We start from the raw sequence: 22,176 nt of genomic DNA on the forward strand, positions 1-22,176 counted from the left end.
GAATAATAGTAGAGAGAGTGATTTATTTAAGCTTTTATTTCTTTCATCACATTCCCAGTCGGTCAGAAGTTTACATACACTCATTTGGTAGCATTGCCTTTAAATTGTTTAACTTGGGTCAAACGTTTCAGGTAGCCTTCCATAAGCTTCCCACAATAAGTTGGGTGAATTTTGGCCAATTCCTCCTGCCAGATCTGGTGTAACTGAGTCAGATTTGTAGGCCTCCTTGCTCGCACACACTTTTTCATTTCTGCCCACACATTTTCTATAGAATTGAGGTCAGGGCTTTGTGATGGCCACTCCAATACCTTGACTTTCTTGTCCTTAAGCCATTTTGTCACAACTTTGTTATGGCGGTTTTTGAGCAGTTGCTTCTTCCTTGCTGAGCGGCCTTTCAGGTTATGTCAATATAGGACTTGTTTTACTGTGGATATAGATACTTTTGTACCTATTTCCTCCAGCATCTTCACAAGGTCCTTTGCTGTTGTTCTGGGATTGATTTGCACTTTTTGCACCACAGTACGTTAACTTCTAGGAGACAGAACGCGCGTTATGATGGCTGCGTGGTCCCATGGTGTTTAGACTTGCGTACTATTGTTTGTACAGATGAACGTGGTACCTTTAATTAAGACAATTGGAAGTTGCTCCCAAGGATGAACCTGACTTGTGGAGGTCTACAAATGTTTTTCTGAGGTCTTGGCTGATTTTCTTTTGATTTTCCCATGATGTCAAGCAAAGAAGCACTGAGTTTGAAGGTAGGCCTTGAAATATATCCACAGGTACACCTCCAATAGGCTAATTGACATCATTTGAGTCAATGAGAAGCTTCTATAGCCATGACATTTTCTGGAATTTTCCAAGCTGCTTAAAGGCACATTCAAGTTAGCATATGTAAACTTCTGACCCACTGGAATTATGATACAGGGAATTATAAGTGAAATAATCTGTCTGTAAACAATTGTTGGAAAAATGACTTGCACAAAGTAGATGTCCTAACCAACTTTCCAAAACTATAGTTTGTTAACAAGAAATGTGTGGACTGGTTGAAAAATGACTTTTAATGACTCCAACCTAAGTGTAATTTTGTGTGTGTGTATATATATATATATATTTATTATTATTATTACAATTTTTTTTTTTTACCTTTATTTAACCAGGTAGGCCAGTTGAGAACAAGTTCTCATTTACAACTGCGACCTGGCCAAGATAAAGCAAAGCAGTGCGACACCAAAAACATTACAGAGTTACACATGGAATAAACAAACAGTCAATATCACAAAATAAAAAATGTCTATGTACAGTGTGTGCAAATGGCTACAGGAGGTAAGGCAATAAATAGGCCATAGTAGCGAAGTAATTACAATTTAGCAAATTAACACGAGTGATAGATGTGCAGATGATGATGTGCAAGTGGACATACTGGTGTGCAAAAAAGTAAATAAAAACAATATGGAAATGAGGTCGGTAGATGGGATGGGCTATTTTCAGATGGGCTGTGTACAGCTGCAGCGATCGGTTAGTTGCTCAAATAGCTGATGTTTTAAGGTGGTGATGGAGATACAAGTCGATTTTTGCAATTCGTTCCAGTCATTGGCAGCAGAGAACTGGAAGGAAAGATGGCTAAAGGAGGTGTTGGCTTTGGGGATCACCAGTGAGATAAACCTGAGTGACTTATATATACTGTATATTTTGAGTGAATTTTTATATATATATATATATATATATCTGTATTTTTGAGTGACTTATCTATTTCAGTGATTTTATATATATTTGAGTGACTTAATTGTTTATTATTTTTTTAATGTTTTACTCAGTCTGGGTCTGAACTTACTGTTCCAAGTTAGAATATTAGAATACACAAGGTGCAATTTGGAAATATGGTCATGAATGAGCAATTTGAATGACAATTGTGCGCCGCCCTATGGGACTCCCAATCACGGTCGGTTGTGATACAGCCTGGATTCGAACCAGATTGGAACCAGGGTGTCTAGTGACACCTCAGGCACTGAGATGCAGTGCCTTAGACCGCTGCGCCACTCGGGAGCCACTGATAGCCACTCAATTAACCCAGCCTGGTGCCCCTGTTGATATTTTTAGTCAGTGTCACTCATATTATATTAAAATCTGCAACCAGCAAATTGTCCTGGGTCCAATGGCAAAACGAGTAGAATTAAACTGCTTTAAACTACATATTTTTTTAAATGTCTCTGCGCTGTCAAGAAGGGGGCTGCTAAAATGTTTTGTTCGCAATGTGAGTACGCAGACGCACGAGCATCTGTGGCCCCTCGTGAATTCAGATTTTGTGTCCCCCACCCCAGCAAATTTGCCAATCCCAGAGCTATGCTATATTAAATTATTGTTCACGTAGAATTATGTTATTCAGGTGCACTGAATACATTTTTTGTTCTCAAAACATAAGCTAATTTCATTGTGAAATTACTATTGGCTTATAGTAATGCAACATTGAATCATTCAATGTTGGGGGGGGGGGGGGGGGGGTTGTCATTTATAGCAAACGGCGACAGCTTGTAAATTGCAAACTATACATATTGACGTTTGTTTGTTTTAGCCTGCCAATCAAATGTTTTCTTCCAAGGCATTGTTTAACTAGGTGGGGACCTAACCAAAAATGGTAGAGCGGGTTTTGGAGGAAGCACCAGCCATTGAAAGAGTCCTGGTCTCGGATCGTAAACATAATCACCTCATCCTAAAATGGCAGGATAAAGACATCTTGCCATCTGTCCAAGCAGCACTGAAACCTGTGGCTGACTTCACTGATGTCCTCTCAGTTGAGAGTTACGTCCTGTCTCATCAGTGGAGCCTGTGTTCCAGTTACTGGGGGGGAGATCTGCTCATGCCGGCCTCTCCAACGACACCGGCCTGACACAAAGCCTCAATAGGGAGATGTCCAGAAGATGTTCTTGAGGATAAGTACAGCCTCCCGGAAATAAAATGGCTTTTATCCTTGTCTTCCCTCCTCGACCCAAGATACAAAAGGGATGATTTGAACGAGATGAGAGATGCACTCTTCTAAGAGATTGTGGAAGCAGGGGGCGCCGGAGCCGGGGTGTCGGTGCAATTGCTGCTATTGCAACTGAGGGAGATGATGACTCGAATGATGGTGTGAGTGCGCCACCGTCTGCCAAGAAAAGGAATTTGGGGGATCTCCTCCAGAAGCGAAGGGTTCAAAACACTGCCCCTGTTCCCCTCAGAGTCCGTGCAGACACCGAACCTACTAACTACCTGCAGGAACAGTCTGACCCAACAAATAATCCCCTGACCTGGTGGTGAGACAACCAGACTCGCTATCCATTGATGTCGAAGCTGGCACGCAGATTCCTGTGCATTTGAGACAAGGAACACCGCATCAGAGCGAATGTTCAGCACTGTGGGGATACATTTGTTAACCCTGTCCGCTTGTGCCTCAAGCCGGACAAAGTCAATATGCATAGTTTGCATTTTACAAGCTGTCGCCGTTTGCTATAAAATAGAAAAACATTTTATTCTATATTTATTCAATTATTTTTGTTTTATTATGGCCCTATAGATATACTGTTAATATTTGCTCTTACCTATTTATGTTGCTGTTGTTAGTGGTAATTTATCGTATAAGCGCTAGCCTATGGCACTTTAGTAGACAAAGTTTGTGTAGACTTTCTATAATACAATGCAGGTTTTTATTGATATATGTTAAATGTCTGTTAAAAAAGAAGGTTGGGTGTCTGTGTCTGACAATTAATGAATTATTCAACAGCAAGAGCACGACAGTTAGGCCCATATCCGCTAGTGTTGTGCTGATAACTGTGCACATATGACACGCCAACCATGACACCTGAAATTCCATGACCATCACAGCACTAACACTAACACACACACACACACACACACACTGTTATTTAGATTTGACTTCCAACAGTCCAATCACTTCCTAGAATGTTTTGCCTCCCACTTTCCTGGTAATGGTAATCTCAAAATGAGCCAGTGTGTGAATTCATTGGTGCGGTTGTTTTTGATGCATTCAATTATTCTGTTTGTGATGTGAATGTTTTCACTGGCACTGATGATATTTGTGTGTGTGTGTGAGAGGGTGTGTTAGACTGTGTACAGTAGAGTTCATGCCGTTATGACCCGTCCGCAGTTGGACTCCGTAACTAATTTACCCAGAGCCTTACTAGCCTACAGTCTACCACAGAACTCTCTGGACCAGTCAGCGATGGTCAGGCTCTGCTTACATTACACGGACTGTTTGTTGCGGTCGATCAAATTGATTGGGTTTTCATGACTTTATGAAGTGGAAAACACATTTTTATGAATCTAGATTAGATGAAATTACTTTTTTGTTTCGTTTAACCGAATGCATTTTAATCAACATTGGTTAAGTGAAAAAATAAATACTATAACATTTTAGAATGTCATTTAACTAAATGTGCACATTAAAATGTGATTTTATATGCTGAAGAAAATTATTGGATATCTGAATCATATTGAATTGGATGCCGTTGGCAGAGATTTTTCTGCCATTGTAATCCTTGGGCAGGCCGACTAAGCATGTAAAAAAAATAGAATAATATTGTTTTAAATACATTTTCGGCATGGAAAAACTTCAACACCTGAAACCAGATATAAACTATGTATGAAAGATAATAGACCTATATATTTATTTAGTCTTCGAGAACTAACAATCACCAAAATAAAAGCTAGGGAGCATTAAATTCCAAAAGCAATGAATTTAGCAGTATTGATTTTGTTATGTTTGTGCGTAAGAACACAGATTTAGCCATGGCAAAATGCATAGAGTTGCATGAAATTAGCCTTAAAACTGCAAAATGTTGTCTCAGCTCTATGGTAAAATGTGTAGAATTGCAGGAAATTTGCTTTAAAATGTAAACATGGATCTCAGCTCCATGGAGAACATGTTCGAATTGCAAGAAAAAAAAGCACAAAAAAAAAGAAACTGTACACCACCATGATTTCAAATGTTCTACAAAATTTTTTAGTATAAGTGAACATGATTTGTTTAATAAATGTTTTCAAGTAGAACAGATTGTTGGTTACAATTATTAACATGATAAGTATTTTATCTAAATACTGCATGTTTTGTTTAAATGTAATCTGAATTGAATTGCCAAAAAGTGTAAGATATTTTATAATTTAATTTTTTTAACAGAACTTTAAAAACAGAACACATTTTTTAAAAAGCTAAGCATCTGTGGCCACAATTTTTTTTTTACTTTGAAAAAGATTAGCGCTAGTGAAACAAAAATAAACTCCACTACCCCATTTCTTTTTGCTGCATTTTATGAACATAATGTATTTTAATATACATTTATTTTAATTTAAATGTCCAACTTTTTTTATATTGTCAAAATCTCACCAATTAGAATATTCAGTGTGTTATTTTCAAGAATTAAAATCAAGATGCCCGCGAATGAAAGACATGGCTTCACACATACTGCTGTGGACTGGCCAGGACTCCGCCTGCCAAATCATTTGGATCTATTTCTGACCACTAATGTCCCCAGAGCCTAAAATTTTGCCTTTTAATGTATATGTTAGATAGCAAAAAAATAGTGTTTTGTGCATATGACCAGTACAGAGGCAGGAAATGTGCTTTAATTTAATGGCCATATTATTATTCACAGTTTGTTTCAAGGGTTATTTTTGTATCATCTCTCACAGGCTTTTATGACGTTTGATTACACATGTCTGACACTGTTGGGTTCCATCTAGTCAGATAAATCAGAGGAAGGGGTTTTGCTCTCTGTCTCTCGCTCTCTCTTTATTCCAGTGTTCACACTGACAAGGAGAAGAAGGGTCAGAGAGTGTAAAAGTACAGTAAATAGATATTTATTGAGCCACTTAGCATTGAAGTGACAGCACTCTGTGTGGACAGAATGATGAAGCTGTGAGAGACTCGTGTCAGGGCCACCCAAAGGACTGACTGGACCTGGCCTGAACTTTGACCCCTAATGACGGGTTTATTAAACTGCTGTTTGTGTCAATGTGTCATGCCTTTTCTCTGTGTTTCTCTCATGTTATTACTTGGTTGTTTGTCCTGTTGCTGTTAGCTCGCCTATATATTTGATTAGCCTCACTTCTTTCTCTCTCTCCTCTTGATCTCCTCTCTCTTTCTCAGGTCTGTCCATATGTGGTCACAACTGCTTGCTGACGGCTGAGTGGATGTCAGCCAGTAAGATAGTGTGTCGTGTGGGACCAGCCAAAGACGATAAGGGAGAGATCATCGTCAGCACCAAGTCAGGAGGCCACGGCACCTCCACCGTCTCCTTCAAACTGCTCAAGGCTGAGAAGATCGGTAAGATACTCCTTCTGCCCTCGGCGACCACGGCAGTTCTAATATAAATCTACAAACACATCTCTCTTTGTCAATCATCAGAGGAACTCTAGAATGACTACTCCGTTGCACAAGAACAGACAATCTTCCTCAGTTTTTCCAAGCTCAGGCAACTAGGAAATAGAGTATGGAAACACACCACAAACCCATACTCTATTGTCCTGTGTTGCTTTACAAACTGTATAGTAGCTCTGTCAGGTACTATAATTGAGTGAGTGTGATCTGGGCTGTCCTCTTAGCGATGATGTGTGTCTGTGCTGTAGGTATTCTGGACCAGTCTGCTGTGTGGGTGGATGAGATGAACTATTACGACATGAGAACCGACCGCTACAAAGGCATCTCCCCCCTCTCCCTACGGCCCAGCAATCCGCTAGGCATCGACTTTGACAAGTAGGGACACACACACATACACACACACACAGGCTTAAGTCATTGAGTCTAACAAACAAACAATCCCCATGTGGAGATGTTTGAAATGTTATGCCAACACAGCAATGGCTAGAACTGGCTTTAACTGCTTCACAAAGGCACTGGAAACACCATAATTGTGTTTAAAGGAGAGGGAAAGAAAGAAGAGCGGAATGAGTTGGAAAGAAACATTGCAACCCACTACACATGGCCTGAAAGGAAGGAGAAAGAAGAGAGGAAACAGTGGAATAGAAAGATTGCAAGCCACCACACATGGCCATAGCAGGCAGGTCGTATGGTGTGGCTTCTGCCTCCCACGCGACTGGCAGGGAATGTAGAGTCTGTAATGTAATGTTTAGTTCTGGTATATCTGTGCTCTAGGCCCTCTGATGTTTGTTTGGTTTAGAGAGGCCAGGGGATCCAGGGGGCAAGTGATCGTTCGTGGACAGGGAGGAGAGCCCCTGACTGGGCTGCAAACCCTCCATGTCCTGGGTCACTTTCCTGGGCCTACTGGTAGGCTACTACAACCCTTACATCACAGTCAGTTAGCTCTAACTAAGAAACCGTACGGCTCTTCTCTTCATGTTATAACCACATAGTACAGTCAACACACTCGAAAAGGGTCACACGCACACATACACAGTGCACAATACACAAACGCATCACATTAATGAATGTAGCCAATTCTGTTCACTATAGAGACGATGGCTAGTTGTTCAAACTAGAAATAACTGACCAGAAGAATTGAAGCGGACGAAGTCGGACAACCTTTTTAGTTATAGTAATTAAATACGTTTAAACCCATCATGATTATAATTATGATGTCTTGAACCGATTTTAAGCAGGTTTGTCTGGTGGTGATGTCACTGGTTGGTTATACTAACAGAGAGGTCAAACAAGAAATCATCTTGTTGTGGTACACTTAACTGATGCTCTACTGCAATCATTTATTTTTTTACTTTATTTTAGCCATTATTTGTTTTTTCCCCTCTTTATTTTTATATCTTGAGATTTTAGAGTATTCTGAAAATATTTTTAACAAGGGGGGCATTGAGTTTTCAATGTTAGTCAGGTACATTCAGGTACAGTACCAGTACACCTACTCATTCAAGGGTTTTTCTTTTTTTAACAGTGAATACATAAAAAACGATTAAATAACACATTTGGGATCATGTAGTAACCAAAAAACTGTTCAACATATATTGTTGTTCAACATATATTTTTTATTTGAGATTTGTCAATGTAGCCACCCTAGTTTCTCAAACTAGACACTCTAATGTACTTGTCCTCTTGCTCAGTTGTGAACCGGGGCCTCCCACTTCTCTTTCTATTCTGGTTAGGGCCAGTTTGCGCTGTTCCGTGAAGGGAGTAGGACACAGTGTTGTATGAGATCTTCAGTTTCTTGACCATTTCTTACATGGAATGGCCTTCGTTTCTCAGAACAAGAATAGACTAACGAGTTTCAGAAGAAAGGTCTTTGTTTCTGGCCATTTTGAGCCTGTAATCGAGCCCACAAATGCTGATGCTCTAGATACTCAGCTAGTCTAAAGAAGTCCAGTTTTATTGCTTCTTTAATCAGAAACAACAGTTTATGCTAAATGGTTTTCTAATGATCAATTATCCTTTTAAAATTATAAACTTGGACGTGCCATTGGTACACAGGAGTGATGGTTGCTGATAATCGGCCTCTGCATGCCTATGTAGATATTCCATAAATATCTGCCGTTTCTAGCTACAATAGTCATTTACAACATTAGCAATGTCTACACTGTATTTCTGATCAATTTTATGTTATTTTAATGGACCAAAAATGTGCTTTTCTTTCAAAAACAAGGACATTTCTAAGTGACCCCAAACTTTTGAACAGTGGTGTATATGCAAATTAAAGTGTTCATCTCCCCAAGTCTGAGGGTGGTTTAAATCTTCCAGACCTGGAATTGTATCAACTCGCCACCCAAGGCTTTTACTTGCGACATATTTGGGACGGCAGGTAGCCTAGTGTTTAGTGTTGGGCCAGTAACCGAAAGGTTGCTAGATCGAATCCCTGAGCTGACAAGGTAAAAATCTGTCGTTCTGCCCCTGAACAAAGCAGCTAACCCACTGTTCCTAGGCCGTCATTGTAAATAAGAACTTGTTCTTAGCTGACTTGCCTAGTTAACCTTTATTTAACTTTAAAAAAAAGTAAATTAAAATATTGTTATATGCATATTGAAGATGTGCATGCCCTTCCCCAGAATCTTTTTACGTGTCTGTTTTCAAAGCATTAAGCTAAGAACATTAACAACTTCATAGTTAAGAACACTACAACAATATGGAAGAAAATTAAACGCATTCTACAAGATCCAATATCACACCTTAAAAACAACCCCCTATGGAACAATGCTTGGATAGCTTTTCAGAATTCACCGATAAATTGGCCCACATGTAAAACTCAAGTCATAGAAACTGTAAATGGCTTGGTAATCGGAAATACCTTTATTTCCATTACAAAATAAAAAAGCCATTTTGGATTGACTAATGTAGACTTTTTCAGATACATGTTGATTTGAAGTCTTAGACATTAGAGCAATGTTGAGGGAATCCTATTTGAGTCAGAAAAGGGTATAACTATGATAAGTAAGATATACAAAATCTTGCAGAGAGCCTATCCAACTGACAATCTCTAAGAAAAAAATATAAACTATTGGAACCAAAACTTAAAAATAACTGGCACATGGAGGATGTGCTGGAAAATAACTAAGGAAATTACAGTTAACTAAAATGTACGCTTAATCCATTATAAACACATGTATTTTTATTATACAAGAGACAGAAATCACACATTTTACAGTACAACTGCGGAGTCGTGTTAAGTGTGATTAAATTATTCATGCCTTCTGGGAGTGCTATAAAGTCAATGTTTATGGATGGACTTTTTACAATGTAAATGAAATTTTAGTCTGTCTATCTGTATACTTCAACACATGGCATATGTGGGTGTGTTGAGATACCAAATGGGTTGGACCATACTTTTCTTGTCAATCATTTAGAAAAATGTTTACTTAAACTGGAAATCAAATTATCCTCCATCGTTAAGACAGTGGAAGAATCAAATGCATTATTATTTCAATATTGAAAAGGTGTGGGTGACAGAGGTAAAGCAGAATAGCTCAATTTGAGGTCATATTGCATAGAGTCTTACAATCACTGGAGATGGATGCAGTAGGAACATGTGGGTCTGGGCAGCTTTGATATCGTTGATGTTTGGGTCTGTCTGTTTTCTTTATCTATATGATTATATTGTTTGAAAAAGTATATATTTTTAAAGGAAGTCCTCTTGTTGGTCTGCGAAACACTTCCTGGTGATGTCATCATCAACGTGTTCCTTTTTATTTTGGTCCGCATGCTACAGAGTAACAAACCCCGTCCTAGCACCGTCCAAGCCGCGATGCTCGAGTGATCATTTCCGGAGTCAGGACTGTAACTGCTTATTTTGAGTTAGCCTACTGAACTTGGGCAGGGTTTCTCACAGCGTATACGTATGTGCTTCCTGTCCGTCTGTGTAGAGCAGAGCCCATACATATTAAAGCAGGCTTTGATACTTTGCCAGGTTTGGAGGTGAGGGAATAACTGAACAGACTGTGAAAGTTCTCTTTTACTCTCTCTCAATCTCCCTCTCTTTTTCTCTCTCGCTCTCTTTCGAGATACATATGTACAGTTGAAGTCGAAAGTTTATACTCCTTAGCCCAAAAAATTTAACCTCAGTTTTTCACAATTCCTGACATTTAATCCTTGTAAAAATGCCCTGTCTTAGGTCAGTTAGGATCACCACTTCATTTTAAGAATGTGAAATGTCAGAATAATAGTAGAGTGATTTATTTCAGCTTTTATTTCTTTCATCACATCCCCAGTGGGTCAGAAGTTTATATACACTCAATTAGTATTTGGTAGCATTGCCTTAAACAATTTAAACGTGGGTCAAATGTTTCAGATAGCCTTCCACAAGCTTCCCACAATAAGTTGGGTGAATTTGGCCCATTCCTCCTGCCAGAGCTGGTGTAACTGAGTCAGGTTTGTAGGCCTCCATGCTCGCACACACTTTTTCAGTTCTGCCCACAAATGTTCTATTGGATTGAGGCCAGGGCTTTGTGATGGCCACTCCAATACCTTGACTTTGTTGTCCTTAAGCCATTTTGCCCTAACTTTGGAAGTATGCTTGTGGTCATTGTCCATTTGTAAGACTCATTTGCAACGAAGCTTTAACTTCCTGATTGATGTCTTGAGATTTTGCTTCAATATATCCACATAATTTTCCACCCTCATGATGCCATCTATTTTGTGAAGTGCACCAGTCCCTCCTGCAGCAAAGCACCCCCACAACATGATGCTGCCACCCCTGTGCTTCACGGTTGGGATGGTGTTCTTCGGCTTGCAAGTCTCCCCCTTTTCCTTCCAAACATAACAATGGTCATTATGGCCAAATAGTTTTATTTTTGTTTCATCAGACCAGAGGACATTTTCTCCAAAAAAACTATGCTCTTTGTCCCCATGTGCACTTGCTTTTTTAGTCTGGCTTTTTTATGGTGGTTTTGGAGCAGTGGCTTCTTCCTTGCTGAGCAGCCTTTCAGGTTATGTCAATATAGGACTTGTTTTACTGTGGATATAGATACTTGTGTACCTGTTTCCTCCAGCATCTTCACAAGGTCCTTTGCTGTTGTTCTGGGATTGATTTGCACTTTTCACACCACAGTACGTTCATCTTTAGGAGACGGGACGCACCTCCTTCCTGAGCGTTATGATGGCTGCGTGGTCCCATGGTGTTTATACTTGCGTACTATTGTTTGTACAGATGAACGTTTGGAAAGGATGAACCTGACTTGTGGAGGTCTACACATTTCTTTCTGAGGTCTTTGCTGATTTCTTTTGGTTTTACCATGATGTCAAGCAAAGAGGCACCGAGTTTGAAGGTAGTCCTTGAAATACATCCACAGGTACACCTCCAATTGACTCAAATGATGTCAATTAGCCTATCAGAAGCTTCTAAAGCCATGACATAATTTTCTGTAATTTTCCTAGCTGTTTAAAGGCACAGTCAACTTAGTGTATGTAAACTTCTGACCCACTGGAATTGTGATACAGTGAATTATAAGTTAAATAATCTGTTTGTAAACAATTGTTGGAAAAATGGCTTGTGTCATGTAAAAAGTAGATGTCCTAACTGACTTGCCAGAACTATAGTTTGTTAACAAGATATTTGTGGAGTGGTTGAAAAATGAGTTTTAATGATTTCAACCTAAGTGTATGTGAGCTTCCGAATTCAACTGTATAAATGTAATATGCGTTGTAAAGCGCCTAACAGTGCGGTGAGTACATGTTTATTGTGTGTACATGGTCTAGGAATTCAGTCTGCAACCTGTACATTGCTAGCGAAACACTCTTACCAACTGAGCCACACCGCTACAAGAAGCAGCACGAGAACTTTGAGACGAAAGAGCTTTGAGAGGTTAATTGACGTTAAACTTTCATGGTGATCAAACTTGCAGTTTCACCCTCCCTCTCTTTCTCCCAATTCTTTCCCATGACTACCCATCTTTACCGATCGGCACTGAGATAATTCTGCTCTGCGTGTGTGTGTGTGTTGTGTCTGTGTGTATTTGTGTGTGTGTGTGCGCATTTGTGTGTATTTATCCCCTCAGGGCTCAGTGTGTTCCAGTACAGTAGAGGCTGGGTGGGTGGTGGGTTTCATTTTAGAGTTTAGTTTGTGTAGCCCACGGGTCATTACCACAGATCAAACGTTCCTAACAACTTCTGGGTCCTCCAGTGGCGTCACACACTGCTCTTCCCATGCCCGGGCCTTCCTCTTTGGGCACGGCCTGGCCTCACGCTGACCCCGCTGGAGGACTTTATACCAACACGTCAACTTACCTTTCACATTATGGAATGAAGTTCTTGTTATTTTGTATAATGTAACTGGTTAATGTTCTTTCTTATTTGAGTAACTATGTACAGTTGTAAGCATTCCCTCTAATTCAGTGTTGGTGTAGATTTGTTCATGCTCCAACTTTATTTTCAAAGAGGGAAATGGGTTTTGCAGCATAATAATATATGCCTTTTAGTACACACTTAACTGAAAGTGGCTTGCAGTCATGCATGCATCCATTTTATATATTGGTTGCCCCGGGATTCAAACTCCACAATCCTGGCATTGCAAGCACCATGCTCTACCAACTGAACCATACAGGGACCACAGCATGATCATAACATAGGAGACATAAAACATACATATTTAATAGGGTTTCCTTGGTAATCTCTTGTATGTGTGTGTTTTCTCCCCAAGGGGTAAGGTCCCTCTGAAAGATCTGGAGGCATTGTTTCCAGGTGTGAGTGGAGAGTTCACCAGCGAGAACTTCTCAGCTACTTGGTACCTTATCGAGAACCACTCTGTCACCAGGTAGGTCAGACCAACCAATTTTTATTTTTTACGGCCTCTGGGTCTGAGATGCAGCCAATCACAACCATCTTTCTCCTATACCAGCCAATCAGACAGCACTCCTTCCCAACTACAGTGCCTTCAGAAAGTATTCACACCCCTTGACTTTTGTGTTACAAATTGGGTTAGATGTGGATTGAATTGTCTTTTTTTTTTTTATCGATCTACACTAAATACTCAAATGTAAATTATAAGATTAACGACAACAAACTAATATCTTGATTAGATACATTAAGTTTTCAACACCCTGAATCAATAATCACCTTTTGGGTAAATCTCTAAGAGTTTTGCACACCTGGATTGTAATATATTTGTCCATTATCATTTTTTTAACTCCTCGAGCTCTGTCAAGTTGGTTGTTGATCATTGCTAGACAGCCATTTTCAAGTCTTGCCATAGATTTCCAAACTGATTTAAGTCAAAACTGTAAGTAGACCACTCTGTCGTCTTGGTTTGCAACTGTGAAATATTTGGCTGTGAGTTTTAGGTTATTGTCCTGCTGAAAGGTGAATTTGTCTCCCAGTGTCTGTTGGAAAGCAGATTGAACCAAGTCCAGGTTCTAGGATTTTGCCTGTGCTTAATTCTGTTCTGTTTCTTTTTGTCCTAAAAAAAAACCTCTCTAATCCTTGGCCGATGACGACCATATCCATAACATGAAGAGTGGTAGTCTGTGATGTGTTGTGTTGGATTTGCCCCAAACATAATGCTTTGTATTCAGGACAGGAAGTTCATTTCTTTGGCATATTTTTTGGAGTATTACTTTAGTGCCTTATTGCAAAGTTATTGTATGTGTTGGAATTATTTTTATTCTGTACAGATTTCCATCTTTGGACTCTGTCATTTAGGTTAGTATTGTGGAGTAGCGACAATGTTTTTGATTCAGCCTCAGTTTTCTCCCATCACAGCCATTAAACTCTGGAACGGTTTTAAAATCACCATTGCTCGGAACGGTTTTACTCCTCTCTGGCAACTGAGTTAGGAAGGACGACTGGGTGTATTGATACACCAACTAAAGCGTAATTAATAACTTCACCATGCTCAAAGGGATATTCAGTGTCTGCTTTTCAATTTTTTTACCCATCAACCAATAGGTGCCCTTCTTTGCGAGGCATTGGAAAACCTCCCTTATCTTTGTGGTTGAATTTGTTCTTGAAATTCACTACTCGACTGAGGGCCCTTACAGATAATTGTATGTGTGGGGTACAGAGATGGTGTAATCATTCAACAATGTTCAAAAATGTTGTTAACCACTAATATTGCACATTAGGTCCATGCAACCTATTATGTGACTTGTTAAGCAAGTCTTTACTCCTGAATATATTCAGTCTTGCCATAACAAAGGAGTTGAATACTTATTGACTCAAGACATTTCGGCTTTAAATGTTTTATTATTTGTAAACATTTCTAAAAAAATCTAAATTCCACTTTGACATTGTGGGGTATTCTGTGTCCACCAGGGACACAAAATGTAAACGTAATTACAGCCCGTAACACAACAAACTGTGAAAAAAGTCCAGGGGTGTGAATACTTTCTGGAGGCACTGTAACGTCTTCATGAACATCAGCCCAAACAACCAAACTACTAGTCACAAACATACACATGAATCCTAGATGTTTTCTTTGTCGGCAGCGTAGTTCAACTTTTGAAACTATTGCTGTGACTTGAGACAAGAGAACCTTTTTAATGTTGTCTTTTACATGGTTCTCAGACCTTCCAATCTATCCACTAACCCAGAGACGGGTTTAGTCTGTAAACAAATACAATCTACCTCCATTCCTACTTGATTTTTGACCTAACAAGAAAACGTTGGACATGTGAAGGAAGTGTCCTTTCTCTTGTTGACCTCTAACCCCTGGTCTTTGTCATACTAGGACAGTGTTTGTCAGCCTGTCTGTCAGGTTATTATTAGTCTCCCCTGGTTTCCTTTCCGTCATCTGTCATGGTCCCCCTCCAACTAACCCCCCCAGTCTAACGGTTGGATCCTGCCGAGTGCTGACTAGTTGCTGCAGAACTTCAGGGTCCATTGGGTTGGGTTGTTTTTGGTTGACAGGGCATGTGTTTCTTCCTCCAGAGGAAACCTCCATTCACTCCCAGGGGGGACACACACACCCTCCTGCGGACACGCAAGCTCACACTCACTCAGGCACGGCGCACATGCACACAAAAGAATACGCACACACAACTCCTCTGACTGATGGTACCCCCCCTCTCAGTTTCGACCAGTTGCGTATGGCAGCCAGTAACCTGAAGAAGCAGGCCACTAAGAAGAATGAGGGCAGTCTGGCCTATGTGAAGGGAGGCCTCAGCACCTTCTTCGAGGCTCAGGATGCTCTCGCAGGTAAGATACAGTACACCAATACTACACAGAGTGCGTGTAGTACACAGTACGCCAATACTACACAGAGAGTGTGTGGTACACAGTACGCCAATACTACACAGAGAGTGTGTGGTACACAGTACGCCAATACTACACAGAGAGTGTGTGGTACACAGTACGCCAATACTACACAGTACTCCAATACTACACAGAGAGTGTGTGGTACGCCAATACTACACAGTACTCCAATACTACACAGAGAGTGTGTGGTACACAGTAAGCCAATACCACACAGAGAGTGTGTGGTACACAGTATGCCAATACTACACAGTACTCCAATACTACACAGAGAGTGTGTGGTACACAGTATGCCAATACTACACAGAGAGTGTGTGGTACACAGTATGCCAATACTACACAGAGAGTGTGTGGTACACAGTACGCCAATACTACACACAGAGTGTGTGGTACACAGTATGCCAATACTACACAGTACTCCAATACTACACAGAGAGTGTGTGGTACACAGTACGCCAATACTACACAGTACTCCAATACTACACAGAGAGTGTGTGGTACACAGTACGCCAATACTACACAGTACTCCAATACTACACAGAGAGTGTGTGGTACGCCAATACTACACAGTACTCCAATACTACACAGAGAGTGTGTGGTACACAGTATGCCAATACTACACAGAGAGTGTGTGGTACACAGTACGCCAATACTACACAGAGAGTGTGTGGTACACAGTATGCCAATACTACACAGAGAGTGTGTGGTACACAGTACGCCAATACTACACAGAGAGTGTGTGGTACACAGTACGCCAATACTACACAGAGAGAGTGTGGTACACAGTATGCCAATACTACACAGAGAGTGTGTGGTACACAGTACTCCAATACTACACAGTACTCCAATACTACACAGAGAGTGTGTGGTACACATTTTATGTGTGTTATTACACCGAGAGATGTTAACACTGTTAAGACATTGAATGTAAAATTGTTACAGGGCGGACGGAACTAGGCTCTCATGATGCAGGTAAGAGTTTGTCGGGCTTGGGGTGTGTGTAAGACTAAGCCAGGCATGGTTTGGGATAAGGTTAAGTAGTCTTTTGCAGTGGACATCTAATCTAATGACTTTTGAGGTAACACCCAACCATTTCTCAGAACTCTGGTGTGTGTGTGTGTGTGTGCGGACATGCGTGGGTTGATTACAGTGGAGTGGTGCTCTGTGCTTTAGTGTACTGCAGTACGGCTAGCCAACCACAACACGCCTAATTCACTTTCATTAAAACCACGTCAGCTCTCAACTGTCAATCAAATCAAATCAAATGTATTTATATAGCCCTTCGTACATCAGCTGATATCTCAAAGTGCTGTACAGAAACCCAGCCTAAAACCCCAAACAGCAAGCAATGCAGGTGTAGAAGCACGTCAATCACACTACTTGCACGGTAGCAGGCACAGGCAGGGCCATGAGGCAATCTGCACTGCTGCTCTGCACTGCTGCTCTGCTGTGTCCTTATAGACAGCAGGTAACCTAGTGGTTAGAGCGTTGGGCCAGTAAACCGAAGGCTGACAAGGTAAAACTCTGTCGTTCTGCCCCTGAACAAGACAGTTAACCCACTGTTCCTAGGCTGTCATAGTAAATAAGAATTTGCTTGCCTAGTTAAATAAAGGTTAAATAAAGGTTAAAATAATACATGTAAAAACAATAACCTTAGAGTGGAGTGTGCTGATTTGCATTACACAAATTATAATTGTGATTATACATACACACTTACATTTGCCTCTCACTATACACACAAACACACGTACGGAACATGCACATACTGGACAGACACGTTTACTAATTCACACGTATACTGACCCCCCCCCCCCCACACACACACACACACACACACACACAGCCTTTATGATCCACTCTCTAAAGCCTCTGAGGTAACATTGTGACTACTATCGCTCTGCCAGTTAGTTCAGTGAAGTCAATTGTTCAACTCTATCATTCATTTTTTTGTCTGTTTACTCTTATTTCCCCTCATAACCACTCAGTTACTTCCCCTTACTATTTATATGCCTCTGTCATTATTATTATTGCTTTCCTAATGTAATGTTTGTGCCCGGTAGGAGCGGGGGGGAGGCAATGTTTTCATTGTTAGCAACTGAATCTAAATAAATGGAGCAGGGCCACACAATGCAGGCTAAGAGTAATCGGGGTGATAACGGCCCTAACATGACCGAGGGGAACAATACAGACCCTTTCTCACGTTCACTATACTAATCATGCCCAATATGAACCCAATGGGAAGCACAAGTCCTCAGTGACCCAGGAAGTAGTGCTCGTTGATGGACTCCATTGACCTGTGAGTCAGGAAGCAATGGACTGTAAGGTGAAAGTCCAATTGACCTTTGACATTAGGATGCACTTCACTTTACAGGTTTGAGAGTATATTCTGACTCATTACAGTATTTAGTCCTCTGATTATGACCTGTTTTTAGAATGATGCTTCTCAGAGGCCCTGTTTTGGTTGGTTATAAAGAATGTCTGAGTGCTAGCCCAGCATATGGTAAGGGTAAGCTTTAGTAACGTGCCAGACGGCTCTAGGCGGCTCCAGCAGTCGCTCATTGCCAGGCCCAGTTAGCACAGCCGTCTGTGAAACTGAATCCTTTCTTTGTCTCTCTGTCTCTCTCTCTGTCTCTCTCTCTCTCTGTCTCTGTCTCTCTCCGTCTCTCTGTCTCTCTCTGTGTTTGGCAGGTCGTCAGTTGGAGACATTCCAAATTAGCTACACCTCAGGTGTTGCTGTACAAATTGAAAGGAAATTGAATAACGACGTGTGTGTGTGTGTGTTTGCATGCATCCGATTGCGCGTGTGTGCGATCGCGCACGTGCATGTCGGTGTGCTCTCTGGTCAGAATGTATTGCATTAAAAGTGGCACGGTACTAATTGATGTTTAGCCTGTGGTGCCTCCAGCTCACTCAATTACCGTTTAATGCCTTTAATGCCTACTTTTTTTTGTCTCCTCCTCAGTTTATTTTCTCTTCTGCCTGTATGTGAGAATTTTATTGATGGCTATTGTAAAAGCCCGATGTTTTATTAATAAGAGCGAGTAGGGGATCGCAGTGTGTAAATAAGGAAGGAATGTCTCTGCGTAGGCCAAACCATCTGGAAAATTAAATGAGTTCTGTTCAACAACAAAATGCTTCAAACAAGTGGTGTGTTTTTGAGAATCCATGGGTTTCTTCTCTTTCTCCTGTTCTCTTTCTTGGCTTTCTCTCTTTTGTCCCACCCTCTCCGATCCTCAATCTCACCTCATTCGTCTCCTCCAACAGAAACCGAGGCGTGCGCGTGGGTGTGTGTCTGTATGACCACTGATGTCTCTCAGTAATAATGGCCTTTGTGTTTCCCTGCTGGGCTTAAACACAGTTTAGCACTCGCCGCTAAATGGCTAACCCCACCCTCATCCCAAAGCACATTTATATTACACCCTTATTACAACCTCGTACCCTTATTACACTGTTCCCCTTCACTGTTAGACTGACGCTTGTACCTGCAGGGTACATGTCTGCATTGAGGGATTACATGAGGTCGTAGAGGTCAAATTACCTTGAAGTCTGGGGTCACCCATCCAGTGGGCCAGGAGCTGGGTAAAAAGAGAAAGTGAAGGAACCGTTCTCTAAACGTTTTGTGATCCAGACAGCTTGGTGAAAGGCATGGGGGTTCATATTCATGCTAGGGGGCTGTTTGGTTAGGCTGATCCCCTGACAAATTGAACCATGTTTCACAGGGATCTTCTGAGACCTGGCTGACTGACTACCTGACTGATAGAGGCGGGGGCGGGGGGGGGGGGGGGGGGGGGGCTCTGAAAAATGTACACATTTGAAGTTTTTTATTGTTGTGTGAAAAGGAAGTGGCCCTGCAATACAGGAAACAGACCACTGCTACCGTGTTCCAAAATCCAAGATTTCCCAGGGCCGTATTCCCAACGCTCCGAACCTCCGACTCCTCTACAGCAGTTGGGAGACAAAACATCTCCAGCTTTAGAATCAGTGGGTTCCAGGAAGCTGAGTGGGGCTGCCTGCGTCTCTTCCTCCGCTGCTCTGTGTGTGTGTGTGTGTGTGTGTTTGTTTTATCCGGAGCCTGACGGGGTGTTTAGGTTAGCCGTGACGTCATAGCCACGGCAGCGAGAGTGCGTGGCAGACTGCGAGGACACACAGCTGGCAAGGGGGCACAGGGTTCTCTGCGGAGACAAGAACCAGAACCCCTCAGGCTGTGTGTGTGTGCAATGCATGTGCGTACTCACACCAGTCCTGTCCCCCTATAGATATGTCCACAGAATCAGGCCAATGCTTTTATAACTGGGTTGTTTAGACAGTACAAAGACTTATTGTAGACTTCTCTCTTCTCTACCCTATCCTTTTCAGAGCAGAGGCAGATGGCGTTCTTCTTCCATAAAACCTCTGGTCTCCCTGTTTCTGCTTATAGGCTAAAGTCTATGGTTCCTGCCCTGGTTCTCTGAATGTCCTCTACCAGACCATGGGGCTGGTGTTCTAGCCATTTATGCTTGCTGTGGTGGTCCAGTGATGGTTGTGCCGATCATGATATGATGGCGTATTTGATATAGTGCATTTGGGATGTATTCAGACCCCTTGTCACTTTTTTGTTATGTTACAGCCTTATTCTAAAATGTATTCAATTGTATTTTTTGCCCTCATCAATCAATACACAATACCCCATAATAACAAAGCAAAAACATTTTTTTAGAAATTTGTGCAAATATATATATTTTATTTATTTATTTTAAATATTCAGACCCTTAACTCAGTATTTTGTTGAATCACCTTTGGGAGCGATTACAGCCTCGAGTCTTCTTGAGTATGACGCTACAAGCTTGGCACACCTGTATTTGGGGACTTTCTCCCATTCTTCTCTGCAGATCCTCTCTCTATCCTCTCTGTCAGGTTGGTGGGGTGGGGGGGGGTGGGTGGGTGGGGGGGGGGGGGGGGGGGGTTGCTGCACAGCTATTTTTAGGTCTCTCCAGAGATGTTCGATTGGGTTCAAGTCCGGGCTCTGGCTGGGCCACTCATGCACATTCAGAGACTTGCTTTGGGCCGTTGTCCTGTTGGAAGGTGAACTTTCCCCCCTGCCCCATTCTGAGGAGCAGGTTTTCATCAAGGATCTCTGTACGGCCGCTGAAAAACATTCCCACAGCATGATTCTGCCACCACCATGCTTCACGGTAGGGATTGTGCCAGGTTTCCTCCAGACATGACGTTTGACATTCAGACCAAAGAGTTCGATCTTGGTTTCATCACACCAGAGAATCTTGTTTCTCATGGTCATAGTCCTTTAACTTGTTATGGCTGGGGGCAGTATTGGGGCAGCTTGGATGAATAAGGTGCCCAGAGTAAACTGTCTAATATATGCATATTATTAGTAGATTTGGATAGAAAAAACTCTGAAGTTTCTAAAACTGTTTGAATGATGTCTGTGAGTATAACAGAACTCATATGGCAGGCAAAAACCTGAGAAAAAATCCAACCAGGAAGTGGGAAAACTGAGGTTTGTAGTTTTTCAACTCATTCCCTATTGAATACACAGTGTCTATTGCACTTCCTAAGGCTTCCACTAGATGTCAACAGTGTTTAGAACCCTGTTTGATGCTTCTACTGTGAAGTGGGGGAGAATGACTCAGAGGTCTGCCAGAGAGCCGCGAGCTGGCCACGCTCATTCACGTGAGAGTTAGCTTGAGTTCCATTGCAATTCTATAGACAAAGGAATTGTCCGGTTGAAACATTATTGAAGATTTATGTTAACTTCATAAAGATTGATTCTATACATCATTTGACATGTTTCTACGGACTGTAACAGAACTTTTTGACTTTTCGTCTGCACCTAGTGATCGCGTGTCATGAATTTGGATTATTGGGCTAAACGCGCAAACAAAAAGGAGGTATTTGGACAAATGATGGACATTATCGAACAAAACAAACAACCTGGGATTCCTGGGAGTGCATTCTGATGAAGATCATCAAAGGTAAGTTAATATTTCTAATGCTATTTCTTTTTATTTTAGTTATTATTATTGAATTTGACCCCTTTTTCTCCCCAATGTTGTGGTATCCAATTGTTAGTAGCTACTATCTTGTCTCATCTCTACAGCTCCCGTACTTTTTATTTTTTTATTTTTTTATTTCACCTTTATTTAACCAGGTAGGCTAGTTGAGAACAAGTTCTCATTTGTAACTGCGACCTGGCCAAGATAAAGCATAGCAGTGTGAACAGACAACACAGAGTTACACATGGAGTAAACAATTAACAAGTCAATAACACAGTAGAAAAAAAGGGAGTCTATATACATTGTGTGCAAAAGGCATGAGGAGGTAGGCGAATAATTACAATTTTGCAGATTAACACTGGAGTGATAAATGATCAGATGGTCATGTACAGGTAGAGATATTGGTGTGCAAAAGAGCAGAAAAGTAAATAAATAAAAACAGTATGGGGATGAGGTAGGTAAAAATGGGTGGGCTATTTACCGATAGACTATGTACAGCTGCAGCGATCGGTTAGCTGCTCAGATAGCAGATGTTTGAAGTTGGTGAGGGAGATAAAAGTC

General features: G+C 41.2%; 1 protein-coding gene across 9 annotated transcripts in view; it reads left to right on the forward strand.

Moving 5' to 3' along the window:
* The window catches only part of LOC109898093 (exocyst complex component 2), a 101,195-nt gene that overhangs the window by 18,793 nt on the left and 60,226 nt on the right, over positions 1-22,176 (forward strand). For 5 of the 9 annotated variants that reach the window (XM_031833604.1, XM_020492885.2, XM_031833603.1 and 2 more), the window contains 6 exons: positions 6,137-6,313; positions 6,616-6,742; positions 13,077-13,190; positions 15,444-15,568; positions 16,568-16,597; positions 18,314-18,352. In XM_031833604.1, the coding sequence (XP_031689464.1) occupies positions 6,137-6,313; positions 6,616-6,742; positions 13,077-13,190; positions 15,444-15,568; positions 16,568-16,597; positions 18,314-18,352 (612 nt within the window). The remainder of the gene's footprint in view (positions 1-6,136; positions 6,314-6,615; positions 6,743-13,076; positions 13,191-15,443; positions 15,569-16,567; positions 16,598-18,313; positions 18,353-22,176) is intronic. The other 4 variants (XM_031833606.1, XM_020492888.2, XM_020492889.2 and 1 more) reach the window with 2 other exon arrangements.

This window comes from Oncorhynchus kisutch, linkage group LG10, assembly GCF_002021735.2.
Source record: "Oncorhynchus kisutch isolate 150728-3 linkage group LG10, Okis_V2, whole genome shotgun sequence".
NCBI classification, from domain to species: Eukaryota; Metazoa; Chordata; class Actinopteri; order Salmoniformes; family Salmonidae; genus Oncorhynchus; species Oncorhynchus kisutch.